This window comes from Mesocricetus auratus, unplaced genomic scaffold (assembly GCF_017639785.1).
Source record: "Mesocricetus auratus isolate SY011 unplaced genomic scaffold, BCM_Maur_2.0 Super-Scaffold_4256, whole genome shotgun sequence".
In the NCBI taxonomy this organism is placed as follows: Eukaryota; Metazoa; Chordata; class Mammalia; order Rodentia; family Cricetidae; genus Mesocricetus; species Mesocricetus auratus.
Window position 1 is genome coordinate 98,497,533 of NW_024429182.1, and position 18,540 is coordinate 98,516,072.

At 42.2% G+C, this 18,540-nt stretch overlaps 1 protein-coding gene across 2 annotated transcripts in view; it reads left to right on the top strand.

Moving 5' to 3' along the window:
• The window catches only part of Rnf169 (ring finger protein 169), a 54,315-nt gene extending 36,741 nt beyond the window's left edge, over nt 1-17,574 (top strand). For both annotated transcript variants that reach the window (XM_021229509.2, XM_040758119.1), the window contains exons 4-6: nt 4,319-4,437; nt 10,302-10,401; nt 11,254-17,574. In XM_021229509.2, the coding sequence (XP_021085168.2) occupies nt 4,319-4,437; nt 10,302-10,401; nt 11,254-12,435 (1,401 nt within the window). In that variant the 3' untranslated portion in view covers nt 12,436-17,574. The remainder of the gene's footprint in view (nt 1-4,318; nt 4,438-10,301; nt 10,402-11,253) is intronic.
• The last annotated feature ends 966 nt before the right edge of the window (nt 17,575-18,540 follow it).

Here is an 18,540-nt window from a genome sequence, read left to right on the forward strand (position 1 = left end):
GGGAGATGGAGGACGTAATTTTGAATGGGACAGTGGAACCCATGGCAACCTGGGATAGCTTCTACATGTGATAAGATTTGTATGTTTACCTTTATATTGACATATGTGCAGCTTTTCCATCAAACTTTATACATCTTAATATCCTCAATTAGAGTTCTTCAAAGCTGTATTTTGCTTTCTTTTATCTCTTAAGCAGGACAGTGCTTAGATACAAGTACATCCTCAGCTGGGCGTGGTTGTGGAGGCAGAGGCAGACAGATCTTTGTGACTTCGAGGCCAGTCTGATCTACAGATCTTGAGTACCAGGGTGGTTACACAGAGAAACCCTGTCTTGAACCCCACCCCCACACCAAAAATGTGTCCTTAATATTAGATGAGTAGTCTAAGCTTAACCAATTAAGCACATGATTGGGCCAAAACTTGCTTGAACATTTTTCATTACTATTGTTACTTATATGTATATGTGTAAGCACATGTGTACTCTGATGCACACGTGGCAATCAAAAGACAAACTGTGAGAGTTAGTTTTCTCTTTCCATCATGTGGGTCCTGGGGATTGAACTAAATGGTCAGGTACCTTCACCCATCAGCCCATCTCACTGGACCAAGGAAATACTTTTTGAAAATGTAATTATATTCATATAGAAGAATAACAGTTCAATAACAATTCTAGTTAAAATGGTTTGAACATTTAATGATTACTATATATATTTTGAGTCATATCTTTTAAGTATTTTTATATAACTTGGTTAAAATTTCAGGTTACTTTTTTAATGGGTTGAAATTAATGAAGCCTTAATATATGTGAAGATAGGCAACATAAAAGAGTAGGAAAGTGTGGGGGGGTGGAGAAATTGCTGTTCTTGCAGAGGACCTGGGTTTGATTCCCAGCACTGACATGGTGACTCAAAGCACCCCATAACTCTGGTTCCAGGGGATCTGATACCCTTTTCTGAATTTCATGGGGGACCAGGCATGCATGTGGGGAACATGAACATGCAGGCCAAATATTCATACAATAAAAATAAATAAGAACACACACACACACATGCATACACAGAGAGGGGGGGGAGAGGAGAGAGAGGGGGGAGAGAGAAGGAAAACAGCTCTCCACAACCAGCATTACTGCTCACTGCTGGCTTAGTCTGTATAAAGACATTTTTTCATGAGCTCCAGAAACATGTTTTTTAAGCTGTCTTGGGTCAGTGTATTTGCTGACTACTATATACAGATGACAAACGATTCTGTTTATAGTCTTAATCGTCATTATTATTAAAAGTAACCACTTGGAAACAGACCATTGTGACACACATGGGAGGTTGAGACAGGAGAGTTGCAGTTAAGCTGTTCTGAGCTCTGTAGTTGAGTTCTAGGCCTGCCTGGGCTATATATGTAGCAAGGCTATTCTCAAAACAATAAAAATAAAACAAAGGCACTTGATTCCATTTAACAAGCTAAAATGCTGTGTGCTCTCAATGCTGTGCACCCCAGGAACATGGAAAGGCTCAAGATCTGCTGCTAGGATAAATGCATTCGCATTAGCTTAGGATGCAGTAGGATGTATGCTGGTTGGACCTCAGCCCCAGCTGTCACTTTGCAGTGTCCTCAGGCAAACAGTTCAAAAGGCCTCAAATCCTGCAAGAGATGGTCTTTCCATGGAAGGAGCCTGCAGATCCAGATCTCCTCCAGGAACTGGTCTCTAGTACTGACTTCATGTCATGGCTGGGAGTCATAATTATTTTTCTTTTGGCACTACCATCCTTGAAGTGGAAAGCAGTTATACCAGTGCAGGTCACTTCTTTAAAGGAATCAGAAAATATAGGCCTTCAGATTCCCTTATTGGTAATAGCCAGGTCTCCAACATTGCCAGTGAAAAGCACAGTGAGTAAAATCTGACCTGTTTTGGATTTTTATGATCCTGCCCTTTTCTGCCCTCCTATTTCCTTTTATATTTTTGAAGACTTTTAAATGGCTTTAATAGTTTTTAGACTGACGCAAGCATGTGCTCTCAGCTGCTTGAGAGACTGAAGTTGTAAGATTGTACCTTCATGTGAGCTCAAGGCTACCTCTGGCAGCTCAGTGAGACTGTTTAAAATAAAAGTTTCAACAAGGACTGGACAGTAGAGAAGCACTTGACTAGCATGTGTAAAACCAGTGTTCAGTCCTCTGTACTTGGGAAAAGCAAGTGTTGGTCTTGAACAAATGATTTCATTATATTAAAATTGGGACCCAAGTGAATCTGAAATAGTCTTAATGGAAAGCCAGCCAGAGGATTCTTAGTATGAAGGCTGTGCCGTGTCATTACACTTTCCTATCATCAAGCCTCAAGGACTCTACACTTCTTTGAGAACTAAATGAGAACTCTTCATCTGGCACCCACGTCCATCCTTAAGCATGATTCTAGCTAGTCTTCCCATCCTTGAATATGCTCTAAGAGCAGAACTGTTTGCTGCCAACATATGCACTCTGCTTTCCTTTCTCATGTGCATTTTCAGCAGCTTGCTGATGGAAAGGTTATCGTTCGTCTCGCTATGTCTGGTTTAAAAGCTGTACTTTAAAACTGGCAGAGACCCCTCATGTCACTCATCCTCCTTTCCTCATTTCACCCTTAATCTTTGCGACTCTTAAAAGATTTCCTGATTTCCTTATAGATTTTTGTTTCTATATGAGATTATCAACATGTGTCTGAGTCAATTAGAAACCTCCCACAATTCCTTGCCCATCACAAGTTTTTCATGCATGCTCATGAAATTATTAAACTTAGAAAGAAGAGCATATTCTTTCTAAGAAAGGAGAGATTATGATCTATTTTTTTATAATGGTAATAAAATGTTTAATTTGTTATTTTCTTGTGGTGGGAATTGTCAGAGAACAGTTATATTAAGGATTATAAATCAGAAGTGAAAGATTAATTATCCTACAACCTAGAAGTAACTCCTACAAGCATTTTGGTAATTATTCTAATCTGACTGCAGACACACACACACACACACACACACACACACACACACGTGCTTGAACACATTCCCTTGTGCACACATTACATGTTATTTTCATCCAGAAATGTTACTTTGTATACATACTGCTTTATAATCCTCTTTTAGTTAATTATAAATTGTGTCATTCCCTGTAAATAAGGAATTAATCTTTCTTCAGTATCCCCTAGTACAATTTGACTATTTTAATCTCCTGTAGGTACCTGGCTGTCTCAAATGCCACTGTGTAAATTACTAAAAGTAGATGACCAGGTGAAAGGCAGTGTGCTTCGAAGCTGCTCACTTGTCCCCCAGAGAATGTGGTGTAGATGAGCTCCTTTCTGAGTATATGAAAGCTCCACACCTGCTTCCCTGACACCGCCAGCCTGCCCTTGGGAGGGACAGCACTTGTTTTGAGTGTCACTGCAGACATTTCATTTTTCCATGCTCCATACTGTCTTAAGGACCCACAGTGTCTGAGGCTTATTTATATGCAAGGTGAAAGATGAGAGGTAAATAGTCCATATCTAATGTTTCTAGGCTGTGGGTGTGGAAAGTGGAGACATGGGTAGCTTTGTCTATGTAGATATTTATTTGCAATAATGCAATTTAGTTTTCATCAGTTAAAAGGAATTTGGTGAATAGTATAAAACTAAGCCTTTTTCTTAATACTATTTAAGTTAATAAAGAAAGGTAAGATCTATTTTTTGAGGATTTACCTGCTAGTTTATTTAATACTCCGTCAGCTTAGCAGAATCTCTACAGTAGAGCAGTGGTTCTCAACCTTCCTGATGCCATGACCCTTTAATACAGTTTCTCATGTTGTGGTCACCCCCAACCATAAGATTATTCCTGTTGCTACTTCATACCTATAATTTTGCTATCGTTATGAATCATAATGTAACTATTTTGGAGACAGGTTTGTAGAGAGGGTTGTGATCCACAGGTTGAGAACCACTGGTTTAGAGACAGCAAGAACAGACTAAAAGATGAATCACTGACCTAGAGTGACACTGATAGAGATGGATCTGAAGAGTCTTTTACTTGGTACCAAATTGTTTATGAAAAGAGACCAAACACATAGAGGTTGCCATTGTTTACCTTGTGTTGAGTCTGTCACCTCTCTCCCAGAGTTGGAAGGAAATAATCATATGCAATTTGATAATGGGTTAATTTGATTTGGGATATTTTCAGTTAAAGCCACATTTGCAATTCATATTTTCAGAAAGTGTTTGTAGTCAAATTGGAAGTCAGAAAAGAGATTTAGAGACTGAACTTTTGAAACTATAGCTATGATAGATTCCATGGGAAACCCAATCTTATCTCCCTTGTCTCTTTGCCAGTGTCCTGCACGTCTCTCAGATTCAGAGAATGAAGAACCCTCTCGGGGCCAAATGATACAGACGCATCGTTCAGCCTTTGTTTCCAAGAACAGCTCCTACTCCTTAGCTTTCCTGGCAGGGTAAGAGACTGACAACTGAATTCACTCAGAGGTCTTTCATTTGGGGGTATAACAGGGTCTTCAGAAGGGGTAAAAGTAGAAGGGGTAAAAAGAGATGGGAATTGAAATTTATTTTTTATTTTTAAAAATGTGTGTGTGGCCGGACAGTGGTGGCACATGCCTTTGATTCCAGCACTTGGGATGCAGAGGCAGTCAGATCTCTGAGAGTTCCAGGACATCCAGGCTATACAAAAGAACCATGTCTCGAAAAAGAAAAAAAATATAGATTACAGAGAAGGGGCTCACGTGTGTGTGTGTGTGTGTGTTTGTGTGTGTGTGTGTGTGTGTTGTGTGTGTGTGTGTGTGTGTTTAACCTCCAGTGGTATTCCTCAGGAGCTATCTATCTTGTTCTTTGAGACAGGGTACCTGGCTGGCCTGAAGCTTGCCAAGTGGACTGGGTGACGGACTGCCCAGGGAGCCCAGGACTCAACTGTCCTCACCTTCCTAACATTAGGATAACAAGCAAGTGGCCTTTGAAATCAAACTCAGTCCCTTCTGAATTTTTATAGAAGAGTATATTTACCCATTTCTCGAATCCTCTGGGGAGGATTATGTTAATGCTGTAGTTGCACAATATGACCCTTTCTCCTGTGGAAATGATGAGTCTTTTTCAGTTTGACAGTATCTTTAGACTTTCCCTGTGGACTTTAAAACTCTTAGAAGGGATGAGGACTGGGTTGACGCTCTTTTCTTTGGCTAGATCTAACATGGGTTTCAGGAACTTTTTAAAAACCCTAATCAAAGTATTTCTAGATCCTTTAGGCTTTGCAGGTCCTGGGGAAGAAGAGAGAGCAAGTTTGGGTGATTGCTTGACCCTGGAGGAATAATGAAGGGCAGGCAGGCAGACAGTGAATCATTCATTTGTTTGGTGGATGTTTTAGAAGTAGCCACTATATGCTATGCTCCATTTTAATACAGGGTATGAAGCACAATCTTGACCCCATTTTGTTTTCTTTTTTACTTAAAGCTGGCATTATTTGTCCTTCTTGCTAGGGCTATTTTTTTTTTTCTTGCCAACACTATGTAGTAGCTGTCACTTTTTGCTGCCTCTCTAGACACACATGGACTCTTCTTTCCTGTGAAGGGTTTCTGTGTGTAACTATGGCAAGCTACCAAGTCTCTAACTTCGTTATAGGGTCTGTCCTGGAAGGTCTCTGCTTCACTGTCTGCTCCAGAAACCTTTGTGTATGGTCTTCAGGAGCAGTTTGGTGTCCTTTGTTGAAGATTTCTAAGAGTAAAAGTCACCAGGTCTCCTTTTGCTGTAGGTGTCATCCCTGGAGTGATAGTACCTCCTGCAGGGCCTTCCCTTCATGTTTATTCACGTGTGTGAAGTTTGTGGAATGGCCATTTGTCCTAGACTGATAGCTTAGTTGATAGAATCAGAACCAGTAAGTGGGTAAGCCTGTGTCACACACAGTGATGAAGATACACTCACTGTGTGTGAGCCAGTACAGATGTTCTTCCAGCACTACAAGTCAGAATAGTTGTCACTTCCTGATTATGTATACCCAATCATATTTATATCTTAGTAATTATAAAACAGGAAGAAAATAAAATCATTCTTTCTAATAAGAAATCACAATTAATATTATACTGTGAAATATACTTTAAAGAATAAATTGTTCCTGTACCAAAGGGTCATTGCCCCTGTTGGAGTACATACTGAATGTGTGAATTGCTTATCCCCAGTTCTGGCTCTACTCTTGTACTGGTGTAATTCATTCTTATGAAAGATGGCCTGCAGATTAATATGCCATTACATAAAGGCCTTAAAAGTTATTCTCTCTCGGACAGAATTGCACAAGCACAGAGGAGTGTGCTTGTAGAACATTTCTTCCATATCTTCTTTCCTATCTCCTAGCCTATTCTTGCCACGATAGAACCAGTTAATATGCAAGCACTGACTTTAGACTTTTTTTTTAGCTCACGTTAAGATTGATACTATATAATCTGGATCTCAGGACTCATCTTACAAATATTCAAGTCAGGTGAAGTTCAATTGTTAGTTTAGGTTTTGAGACAGCAAATTGGATATTATATGAGCATGACCAACCCACAAGGAAGCATCATTGGAGTCTGTCTCCCATAGGTGTCACATCAAGCCAAAATCTTATTAATACCATCATCTTCATTAAGACTTAGTTTTATTTATCTTTTACACCTATTATGTATATAAGTGTGTGTATGTGTATGTGTTCCTGTGGAGGTAAGAGGGCAACTTGCAGGAGTCAGTTTTATCTTCTGCAAGTTGCCCTCTTTAAAAGTGCAATGAGTAAACCATCCCATTTTGCTCCATTACTAGGATCAAACAGTAGAATAATTAGAAATAAAGTTAACCAGAAAAGCATAAAATCTTAATACTGAAACACCAAAGTTTTTTTGTTATAGAACCTAAATAAAGGAATGACATCTTGGTAGACTTAATTTGTTAGAATGTCAGTAATACCTGAATAATTTTTATGAATAGGTTCAGTATGTACATGCTGAAGTTTCAGTAGACTCTCTTGCAGAAGTGGACACTGATACTAAAATTCACATGTGGGATCAGGAGATTCCAAATGACCAACACTGCCCAGAGAAAGGACATATTGATGGTAGCAATCAAAACAGTGTGATGCTGGAAGAGGGAATGGATATAGAACAATGGATTTAGGATTGGGAGTCCAGAAGTGGTGTGTACATTGTGGTCAGTTAATTCTCAAGAAGGTGTTAAGATCATTCATTGGGAAGAAACATTACCTCTTTACATGGTGCTGGCACAGCTGGGAATCAACATGCAAGAATGTGAGAGATGAAACCCTTAGAAGAACAGACTCTGAGGTTATATATAATAATTACCCTCTCATGACACTCTATTGTGGTAGCCTTCGGTGACAAAATGTGTCTCTGAATTACCTTGTTATGAGCTGGTCTCCAGTTCTTTTTCTTTGCATCAAGTTGCTGCTCAAAGTGTGCTTTCCAAATGAAATGATAAAGAAAATTTCAATGATGCTAAAGTTTATCAGAAATATTTTCACTATCAGAAACTTCTGTAGGTGTCTTCATTTGTGCTTCATCACTACAAATGTGAGTTTGCTCCCTGGGTCTTTTCTTCACCAATATGGAGCTGAGGGGGAGAGATGGGAAGTGATTTTCCCAGCTGCAGGCAGTTGTCATTTGTGTGTCTGTAATTTGGACTGTCACCTTGGTCATTACCCCTGACAAGATGGATTCATAGCCTGTATTGTTAATTCCTAATACAAAATTGGGAACTCGTGGTTTAGATGCAGCTTCAGCTTGACTCCTCCAGTGGCATCGGATTCAGTGTTCCAGAGAACTGCTGTACCAAAAGTTGCAAAGGTCTTCTTTTTTGTATTGGTCAGAAAATCTTTTCCTCTCATTGTCTGTTTGCCTCACCAAAAGCCATGTATTTGAAATAATAATACTGCCTCTTTCAGCTCTAAATCCATGGTGCACATTTTTTAAAAAGCCCTTTGTGGTGGTGTCTTAGGGTTTCTATTGCTGTGAAAAGTCACCATGACCATGGCAATTCTTATAAAGGAAAACATTTAATTGGGGCTGACTTAGTTTCAGAGATTTACTCCATTATTGTCATGGCAGGAAGCATGGCAGTGTGTAGGCAGACATGGTGCTGGAGAAGGAGCTGAGAGTTCTACACCTTGGATCTGCAGGCAACAGGAGACTGTGTGCCACACTGAGTATAACTTGAACATATATGACCCCAAAGCCCATCCCCATAGTGACATACTTCCTCCAAAAAGGTCACACCTCCTAACAGTGCCACTTCCTAGGGACCAAACACATGAGTCATGACCACCTCAGGTCTTAGGTAACTGATAGTTTGCCTAACTTCTAGAAATGCAAATAAACTTAAATATTTTCTAAGTAAAGTATCAATCCAGCTTGCTTCTAAGGAGCTGTCTTCTTAAGGTGATATTGAAGTTTTTTGCCTCCTCCAAAATTGTGGGAGATTCTCATCTCATTTGAGTTAACTACTGAATTTGTTTTTAAAATGCAAGTATGTGTTACACAGCCACCATTTTCCCTGTATGGCCATAAGACATAGAATGGGAGAAACCACATAGGTGCTGGAATAGAAGCTATTCTGAGTGGTAGCCAGACCTTCTCTACTAGGATGATCCTTCCTCCTTTTCCCTCCCTTCCTCCCTCCCTCCCACCATACCTCCCTCCCTAAGTTTTCTATGAGCTAGTTCTGATGTTAGAATATTTCCTACAAAAGAGTTCATATGATGCATCCCATTAAAGAGCTAAATAGTGTCAGTTGAGGAAATAATTTGTTTAGAATTGTCTACATAGTGATGTGTCTGCCTTGATTTATTGCAAATACTTATTCAAATACATATTCATTCAGCAAAATGAACATGTTATAGATTTTTCAGTTTTTTATTCCATCTCAGTTATTAATAACACTCTTTTTTGCCATTTCTGCCTCTTATGCCATGACTGTTTTATTATGCCTTTAAATTATATAATTTACAGCTGGGCGGTGGTGGCGCACGCCTTTAATCCCAGCACTCGGGAGGCAGAGGCAGACGGATCTCTATGAGTTCGAGGCCAGGCTGGTCCGACAGCCTCCAAAACAATACAGAGAAACCCTGTCTCGTAAAACCAAAAAAAATTATGTAATTTACAAACTGAGACATTTGTCTGTCCCACTGATCTGATTCCCTGAAGACCTGGACTGTCTCATCTTTTCTGGATTCTCAGTGCCTGGGCCCATCAGTGTCTTGTATGTACTGAGTATGTGATAAATGTTTGATAAAAGCAGAGTTGAAAAATAAGTTGTAGTGTAATATAATGACTGCTTATTGTCTGCATGCAATTCCTTAGTAAATTCCATAGAACTGATAGGAAGTTAGACCCCCAACCTTTTCCACATGCAAAGTTTAGTTCAGATGAATCAAAGACTCAAATGTAACAACTATATTATAAAATCCTTGAGAAGTGAAAGACAACAACAAACCACGGGGAGCTTTAGTTAGATGACAACCTCCCCGTTACTTCATTTATCGCACTGTAGTGCAGTGGACCACAGCATTCAGTGCAGGTACTGAGGAGTGTGGTAAGCCATAGTACAGGAGCTCAGGAGATGGCTCAGTGTTCCAGAGGACCCAGGTTAGATTCCTAGCATGCACATAGCAGCTCACAACCATTTGTCACTGCAGTCCTAGGGGATTCAGTGCCCTCTCCCAGGTGTGGTCACCAGGTATGTATGTGTTATACAGATATACATGCAGGCAAAACACCCACACACATTAAGTGCAACAAAAATTCTAAAGTCATAATACACAAGATAAAAATCGTGTTCTGGAACACTTTTAAGTCAGTGGGACTTAGGTCTCTGGAAACTCAAATGTAAATGGGTTAGCAAGACATTACACTTAATTTTGACTCCCTAAATAAAAACACAGAGCATTGTAGTGCATCTTCCTAAATGTTTCCATTTCTGTTTCATGGCTGCCTTAGATTGCTTGTGAAGAGGTTTGGGTCTAATCAGAAGAACACGTTTTGTTTGTAAGGAGATTGAATGTTCTACACACCCTTCTCAGGGAGGTAAAGTACCCCTACTCTGTAAGCCTAGCAAACAGCCGTCCTCTCTCCTTCATCAAGGCAGGGTCTGGAAACAAGCCTGAGCTAAGTGTCCTTTCTTCCTCTTTGGCATTTGGTTAATAAGTTAACCCATTTTCTATTATAGCTTCCTGAGGGAATTCTTTCTTGGTGAGTGAATTAGAATGGTGAAAGAGGTGGTCATCTTTTCCTAAACTCATGTATGGACTAATTTTAACTATATATTCTTTTTTTAGGAAGCTTAACACCAAGGTGCAGAGGAGTCAGAGCTGCAGTGACACAGTTCAGGACAGAGTGAAGAGCAGGCTCAGAACAGCTCCACCCAACAGAGCCAAGGTACACTTCGGCCTCAGGCTGCTGGGGCTCTCCCACCTGTCTTCTCCCTCAACACACGCATAGCTTCCCCTGCACAAGGCAGATTACATTAGTTATGTACAGAATTGTACAGATAAGTATGAAGAAAGAAGGTTCAAATTAGTGAACAGATGGGGGTATTAAGCCATTATAGATACCTTTTTAAAAAAATGTCTTTTTAAATAAGATTTATTTATTTATTATGTATACAGTGCTCTGCCTGAATGTATCCCTGCAGGCCAGCAGAGGGCACCAAATCCCACCAAATCTCACAGTCATCATGTGGTTGCTGGGAACCGAACTCAGGACCTCTGGAAGATCAGCCAGCCCTCCCAACCACTGAGCCATCTCTCCAGCCCTATAGACACCTTCCTAAAAGTATCTTCATATTTTAATGTTGATAACTCCTTCAAGTGTGTGTATATGTTTTAGGCTAGGAATTTCTTTTTCAGTACACATTACCCTTTCTCTACCTTCCTTCCCTATTCTCGCATCATGTAAAGGGCTTAAGTAGAAACAAATACCTGTGTGAGAGGGCTAGAGGGATGGCTCGATAATTAAGAGCACTTGTTCTTGCAGAGAACTAGATCCACATCAGGCAGTTGCTTCCCATAATTCTAGCTCCAGGGGATCCAACACCCTCTTCTGGCCTCTTTGGACACCTGCACATACATATGCATACACACACACACATACACACACACACACACACACACACACACACGTATGCACGCACGCACGCACGTGCGTTTTTAAAAATAAAAAATAATACAAAAAGTAAAGAAAAATATAAACACACACTACACACATACACAATCTTTGTATTTCTTTCAGGTCACAACTATAACTCCAGGATCCACCCCCATTATTGGTGTTCTCCTGTCCACTCAAAACAACCGCTGCCTCTCGGCCCCTGACTTAACCGTAGAAAAGCGCCTGCCCTTCAGCTCCCTTTCATCCTTGGCTCCCTTGCACAAGCCAGAGCGCTCTATCAGCCCTGAAAGCAATGACAGTATCTCTGAAGAACTAAACCACTTCAAGCCCATTGTCTGCTCACCGTGCACCCCTCCCAAGAGACTCCCCGACGGCCGCGTGCTAAGCCCTCTCATCATCAAGTCAACACCTCGCAACCTGACCAGAAGCCTGCAGAAGCAGACTTCCTACGAGGCTAGTCCACGGATCCTCAAGAAGTGGGAGCAGATCTTCCAGGAGCGGCAGTTCAAGAAGACCCTTTCCAAAGCCACTCTCACATCCCTGGCCCCCGAAGGAGGGGAAGAGTTGCCAGGCTCTGAAGCTATCCATTCCAGCAAGGAGAGGCTGCCTCTGGCTTTAAGTACAAGACTGTCCAGGGCCCAGATGCTTTCAGAGTGTGCTGGGCCCACCTCCCCTGCCCTTGAGTATTTCCCTTCTGTTAACCAGACAAAAATGGGACAGGACTATGTTAGAAAAAGGAGCCACGAGGTTCCACTGGAAAGCTGCCATTTCTCAGAGCACAGAGGAGTAGCCACTGGGCCTTCTTTGGAAGGGGAGCAGTTTGAGGAGTCAAGATCCACCCTAGATGCCACATTAGACAAAACTTGTATAAGCACAGTCATGAAGATCTCAGCAGTTAATTCAGTGCTGCCCAAAAATGATGTTTTGGGTGGGGCTCTCAAAACAAAGAAACAGCTAAAGACACTCAGTCACTTTGATCTGGCTAATGGTGTTCTGGTTGACAGTTTAGGAGAGGAGCCAATTCCTACCCTGCGTAGGGGCCGGAAAAGGCGCTGTAAGACCAAGCACTTGGAACAAAATGGTGTTAAGAAACTGCGACCACCCAGCAGTGACATGGGCCAGGCCCCCAAAGACTCAGGGCTGCATGAGGTGGGGCGGAAATGGCAGCAGGAGGAAGAGGACCAGCCAATGGCTCTGCAGTCACAGCGCATATTTGACAGTGAGAGGCGGACTGGGAACAGGCGGAAAGGAAACATGGATCAGTATCTCTTACGGTCCGGCAGCCTGGCTGGGACCAAGTAGCACTGACTGTACAATGTAATGTTACCTGCTTTTCAGAGGTCCTTGACCTCAGTCATTTATCCAAAAGAGCTAGCTGAATGTTCTTACTTTGAGTTTCTTTCAATGGCAAAACACTGTCCAATATGGTTCTGAGAGGCTTTGGGGCCTTGGTAATCAAAGCCAAGGGTCTGCATCTTTGGCTCTCTGGGACCCGGGCCACTGAGTGAGCCAACTCTGAAGGCTTCTGGGCCCAAATCTGGCGGCACACACTTGGAATGAGATTCTGAATGGCCTTATTCATGAATATGATGGCCAGTGTTAGAGATGGCAGGGAGAGGATCCCTTCTTATACTCGTAAGAGCAGTATTTAAGTCAGCCTTGCAGATAAACATGCACTCTTCAGAGACAAACAGTGCAGTGCTTTGGAAAGTCCAAGATAAAATAGGTGATCATGTTTGTCTTCGTCTCCCCTTTGCCACGAGTACCTACATACCTAAATCAGTTGAGCTTAGAACTTCCTTTTGCTTCTCCAGAAGGTAATTATATTCTCTGTTTAAACTATGACATTTGATTGATGCTGTGTGATTGACACCTGGTCTTCCTGAGACCTAACTTGTAAGTGGTGTCAGCTGGATAATGAAGCTGCAGTGCAGACATTCAGGTTCTCTCAGCTGCCAAGTGGGGTAGCCCAGGCTGACCACTGTGTCTCCTGGCCACAAGTCCCATGGATTCTCCACAATCACAGGGTGCCCAAAGGAAATACAACCCACGGGCATGCCAGGGCTACCTAGGGAGGCTGGCAAGGCATTGACTGTGACATTGCAAAGCCTGCCTAGAAGCAGTTAACATTGCTGAGATTGTAGCTTTGCTGAGATGTAAATGATAGAACTGCAGTGATCTTACCTACCCGGTTTACAGACTCCTGTTTTCCCAGGAGTCCTAGCCTGTGAGATGAACTAATATGAGGCTTCTTACTTCTTTCCATGTGGCAATGGCTATCTGAAATTTTGGTCTAAAAATCAGGAAAAACTTGCCCCAAAGCCAGGCAAGGGACAATGCTGAGACTCCATACTGTGGAAACAAGGTATCTAGCTGGATGCAGCTGGTGAATTCAGTCCCATGGACCTTTGGGGTTTATTTTTCTTAGCAGCTGACACCATGTGTCTTTTGCATCCCTGGTGGTGCTTGGTGCTTCTGCCCTTCTGGGCTCAATGAGAATAAGGATTATGTTATGATTTTAGGGACTCTCAGGTGGGCTGCTGTTCCCTGTGTCTGTATAAGCTGTTACCATAGTCATGTGACTGGCATTTTAACAAACCTTCCAGGGCATCAATGCTGGCCCTCTTGAAAGGTCCCTGCAGGATACGCATAGTTTTCCAGTGAAGTTGCCTTTGATCAGAATGTTTCTGAAGCAGTCAAAGTCTAGAAGTAACTAGAGCTACAGACTCCCTCCTTAGTGCTGAGGGAGGTCACCTCTAGTGCTATTTCCTCAGGGCAGATGTCAGGCTTTTGGTATTCTAGATGAGAGAACTTCAGATTTGGAGTTAGCCCAGAGTGCTTGAAGCTTCTAAGAAAGTTGGAAGGAGCATGTGGAGTCCCAAGCATGGTGTCCCCTTGAAGCAGACAGAGCTACTTTCTCTGCAGCTCATAGCTGACCGTTGTCAGGGATGCTGGATGTGTGTGGCCATCGCTAAGATAGGTGGCTTCAGAGAATACTCTGGTGGGGACCTGTGTGTCCCTAGGTGTGGGTGTATGTTTTAAAAACATGCAATAGTCTCATTACTTTATATTGATAACACTTTACTTCTCTTCAAGGGCTGCTAGAAGGCATGCCAATGCCCCAAATAGGAGAGCTGACCCTGGTCTGCAGATATAAGGAGATTCCATTAGAAAAACCCTTGAAATCTCTGCCATTTCATATATTCCCTTTATGATCCTAGTAATTATTATTGAAAGGAAGACTGGTCTTACTGGGAGTAGCAAAGACACTTATTTTTCCATGTGCCACTCTTTTATATGTCACTAATCATTAGAAAAACACTTTCAGTTGGAATTAATTTTTGGTTTTGGTAAAAAGATAAACTATTTTAATAGATGAAAAGTATATATTTTAAATATCCCCTCGCCCCTAGTTACTACCTTGATTTTAAGAGTATTCATAGCAGTGGCAACAAGCGTAGGCTGCAGGTGCAGTGTTACTGCTAAGCGAGTATTGCAGACACTGGGCTGGACTGTGGATGTCCCTATGTACCTCAGTGAGACCCAGGGTGCTGTAGACAGTGTTTCCCATGCTTCCTGCTGAACAGTTTATCTGGAGGAGGAAGGCTTACCTTTTAGTCCACTTAGTTTGGAAGATAGGAAAACTACCAAAGTGCTGCATGCAAGATGCTCCCACATCTAGTCACTAACCCTGAATACTTTGTTTCTGGAAACTTCCATCTCAGTGCTTTACTGAAGTCCTTTGCAAGTACAGCTGTGGACTCGGATTCCTAAAGAGTAAAGAGACAGGGAAACAGAATGGTTGGGAGGGTTGGTGCACTAGAGTGAAAGATACTATTCCACAAAACAAATACTTCTCACAAGTCACTGCAGTTCTGTTCACCCTGGAATTGCCCATACTCTGCTATGTTCCTTTTGTATATGTGTTCTGCTTGTTTTGTTTTCTTATTAAAGAGGAAATTATGAGGAACAGGAGGGTGAGTCTTTCTGATGGGAAATGAAGAGATGCACCATTCCTCAAAAGGGTTTGGTAGCTCTTCTCCAGAGAGGTAACATTCATGAGCAGCTGACTGCACCTGTTGGAAGAAGTCATCTGTACCTGATGGCAGCAAGTCAGGGATTAGTCAGCCAGCAACTAACCTCTGTCCCTTAGTTACTTCTTAAAAAAAAAAGAAATCTGGCCAAGGCTTGTCTAGGAATCCTTTCTTAATTGACCTCACTTATTAAAAGAAACAAAACAAAACCCCAAACATTTTTTTTTGTATAGAGGATGTACTGGTCATAAATGTCGTTTTAAAATTATTTTTAAGGTAAAATGCCCCTTGGAGAGTAAAGCTATTTAACTAATTATTGTCTGATTACAAACTAGCCATTAACTAAAACGAGGAGCTGATGACTGAAGGTTGTGTTCAATGGGCACTTTTGAGCTCTTAGACACCCTGTGTGGGACCATCGGATGGTCCTTGTTGGGGGACTTGTCTAGTGCAATGTGTATGGACATGTGTGTGGCTACAGAATGTGTTAATGATCTTTGAAAAGCCATTTCATCTGTAACATTGCTCTTCATTGGTCCTGTTCAGGACATCGATCTAGCATTCAGCCTGTCACTGGCAACATTTTCCATACCTCATCACTATTTATGAGTTTGATTAATTCTTCTTTTTCGATTTCCTAAGTAACTTCCTGGGAAGATTGGATTTTCTCCTGCAGTGATTATAGACCAGTTGCCTTGTTCAGAAGCTGCATTTACTTCAAGTTCCAAGAAATGAGGCAGGTCTGGACCACTGATAGGGCCAGAGAAGCCCTTTCTTCACTTGAGTGACCTCCTAGTGCATTCCATGGGCTTACCTCTCACCAGAACTGGCAATAACTTGAGGTTTCTTCTTCTTAGCTTGTCACTGAAGTGGAGAGCCCTCAGGAGAGAGTAGAGGCTAGCTCATTATCATGGGATCTTAGAGCTGGACCAGCCCCAGCCCCACTTTAGATGAAGACCCACTGTTTTGGTTTCTGCTGTAGTTCTCTAGGTATGAATAATAGTGAAAGTTATACAGTTTGTGAATGATGGGGACACCTAAGTGACAGAGGTTTAGAATGGCTTTTGTTTCTCTTTGCTTCTTTCATTTGAGATGTACCTACATCCCCTGAATACACTGTAATATATAGGGTACTTAATAGGGAAAACCCCATAGTGTGAGCTAAATAATGAGTGGAATTTTGTTGTATTTTAATTATAGCTTTTGCTGTTTCTTTTTTAAAAACCAAACTCATTAGGGTCTTAAACCTTTCTTAGCCAGCCCTTTCCTCATCAATTGTAGAATGCTCCTTAGTTTAGCCTCTAGAGAGAATGGAGCTGGTTAAAGTTCTTAGGAGGAGGAGCAGATTTTGAGGACTAGACTGCTGCATGGCTTTCCTTTGATGACCCAGAAATGCACTTTTCCCTGTAGCATTCTGGAAACTGTTCCGTAGAAGAGGCATGTAGATACAGAGGTTACTAGTTAAGTCAAAGTGGATGGTAGAGGAAGCGCCAAGTCCACATGAGTAGACTGCTCTGTGTCTTGCCAGCGTTTCCTCTGAGGGGAGAAAGTACCTTCCCGTTTCCTGAGTTTGTTGCCAGGAATGTGCGAGGGCTGACCTTAGGCTCTGAACAGGCCCCCTCCCTTTTGGTATCTCAGGTCCAGAAGGAGTTAGACAAAGCCATGATAAGGTCAGGCTTGCTCATCTCTGTTCCCTACCGCTTCAGTGTTGAGCTGTGCAGAACATAGCTTCCTCCTTGTGCCAGATTCCTGTAGCAGCAGTCAGTTCTCCCTAGCTGGCACTTGCCCTCCAAGCTGAGCCACCAGTGCAGCCCGGCAGATCCCAGTTTGCATCAGACATGACCATCAGCCCTAAGCCTCCAACAAAGCAAGAAAACAGATACTATGCAAGACCGGCAGTGACTAGTTGAAATGCCAACTAGTGGGTGTTCTTTCTTTCCCTCCCTCCCTTCCTCCGTCCCTCCATCCCCCTTTCTGTTTTTCACCTGATATATTGTTTACTCTTAACTGTACAAAAATAGTTGTCTTAAGAGCCAAGAGTTGAGCCTTTCCACCTAGAAATATAAAATGGTTGTCTTGTTTTAGGCAACCTGCTATATATAGCTCCTTGTGGTTTGGTGGTTGTGACTTACTCAGCCTATTTACATTAGGATCGGAGAAGGGGCCCTGCATCCTGGTGGACTGCCACTGCTGTCTCTACCCCCTTGACTCATACAGAGCCTTTTGACAGAGAACTTGGGACAAGGTATGCTCTGTCAGGGATGCTTTTACCTTAATGAAATGCTGTGGAATCAAGTGGGGTGATGTGTGATTAAAACAGTACCAAAGTGCATTCTTCAATGTGTATGCGCCTGTTCCAGGTGAGGCCCAAGTTGAAAATGCAGTAAAGCAGCCTCATGAAAGCAAACAGTTTGTTTCTGATTGGTCTCTAGAGACCTGCGTCTGACAGTGTTTGTTTGGGTGCTGTTCTGGGGGCAGGGTGGTACCTGGGATGAAAGGCCTCACCTTAGCCTTCAGAATGAGTGGGAAGGCACTGGGGTAGGGGTCTCCACAGGGAACAAGTATACCTTTTGATGTATTCTAATGGACGGTATTTACAGTTTCCTGACCTCTTGTGACCATTCCTACTTCTCTGAAGACATGAGTTTGAGGGGATGCCATTGTCCTCGTCCCTTATGGCTGTACTAAGAAATATGATTGTTAAAAATATTCATAAAAATACCTTTGATAGTTTTTCAGTGAATATAGAACAAATGTTAGCCTGTTTCTCTTAAACTCAGAAGACAAACCTGGAAGACTATGCTAGCACTTGCAGGATCTTTGAGGTCCCTTGACCCAAGGCTTTCTAGGGAGAGTTGTTAAAGTGAACATGCAGCCAGCTGAAAACAGTACTCAGTACTTGGTCCCTGTAGTAGCAAGACACTCTACAAACTATTCATTCCCTTGTAAGTAGGTATGGTGGGTGTCCTCCTTTACAGATGCGAACTCTGGCAGTACCAGTTCAGAGCCTAGGTGCTGGGCCCTCTGACTCCAAAGCTGCCGGTTGCCCCTTCTGCTGCTGTGACCTCAGCTAACCTTACAGTACAAACCTCTACCACTGGTCTTGGCCAACAGTGTGGTTACAGTTGCTGTCCGGAATGGAACTGGTTGGGCTGTGGTCAGGCTGTCTTTCCCCTTTACCTACTGTACTGTGGAATTCTGAGTTAATTCTGGGTGTGAGCAGTTTGTTCTTCCATAGCCTTGCTAGTGTCTCAAGTGACTGGACAGCTCAGTTTGGGAAGACTGAAGGACAAACATAAACTGAATCTGAAAGTTAAGAGTGATCCCAGCATTGAGTTTGTGGAGACAGGAGAATCAGGAATTCAAGGTCATC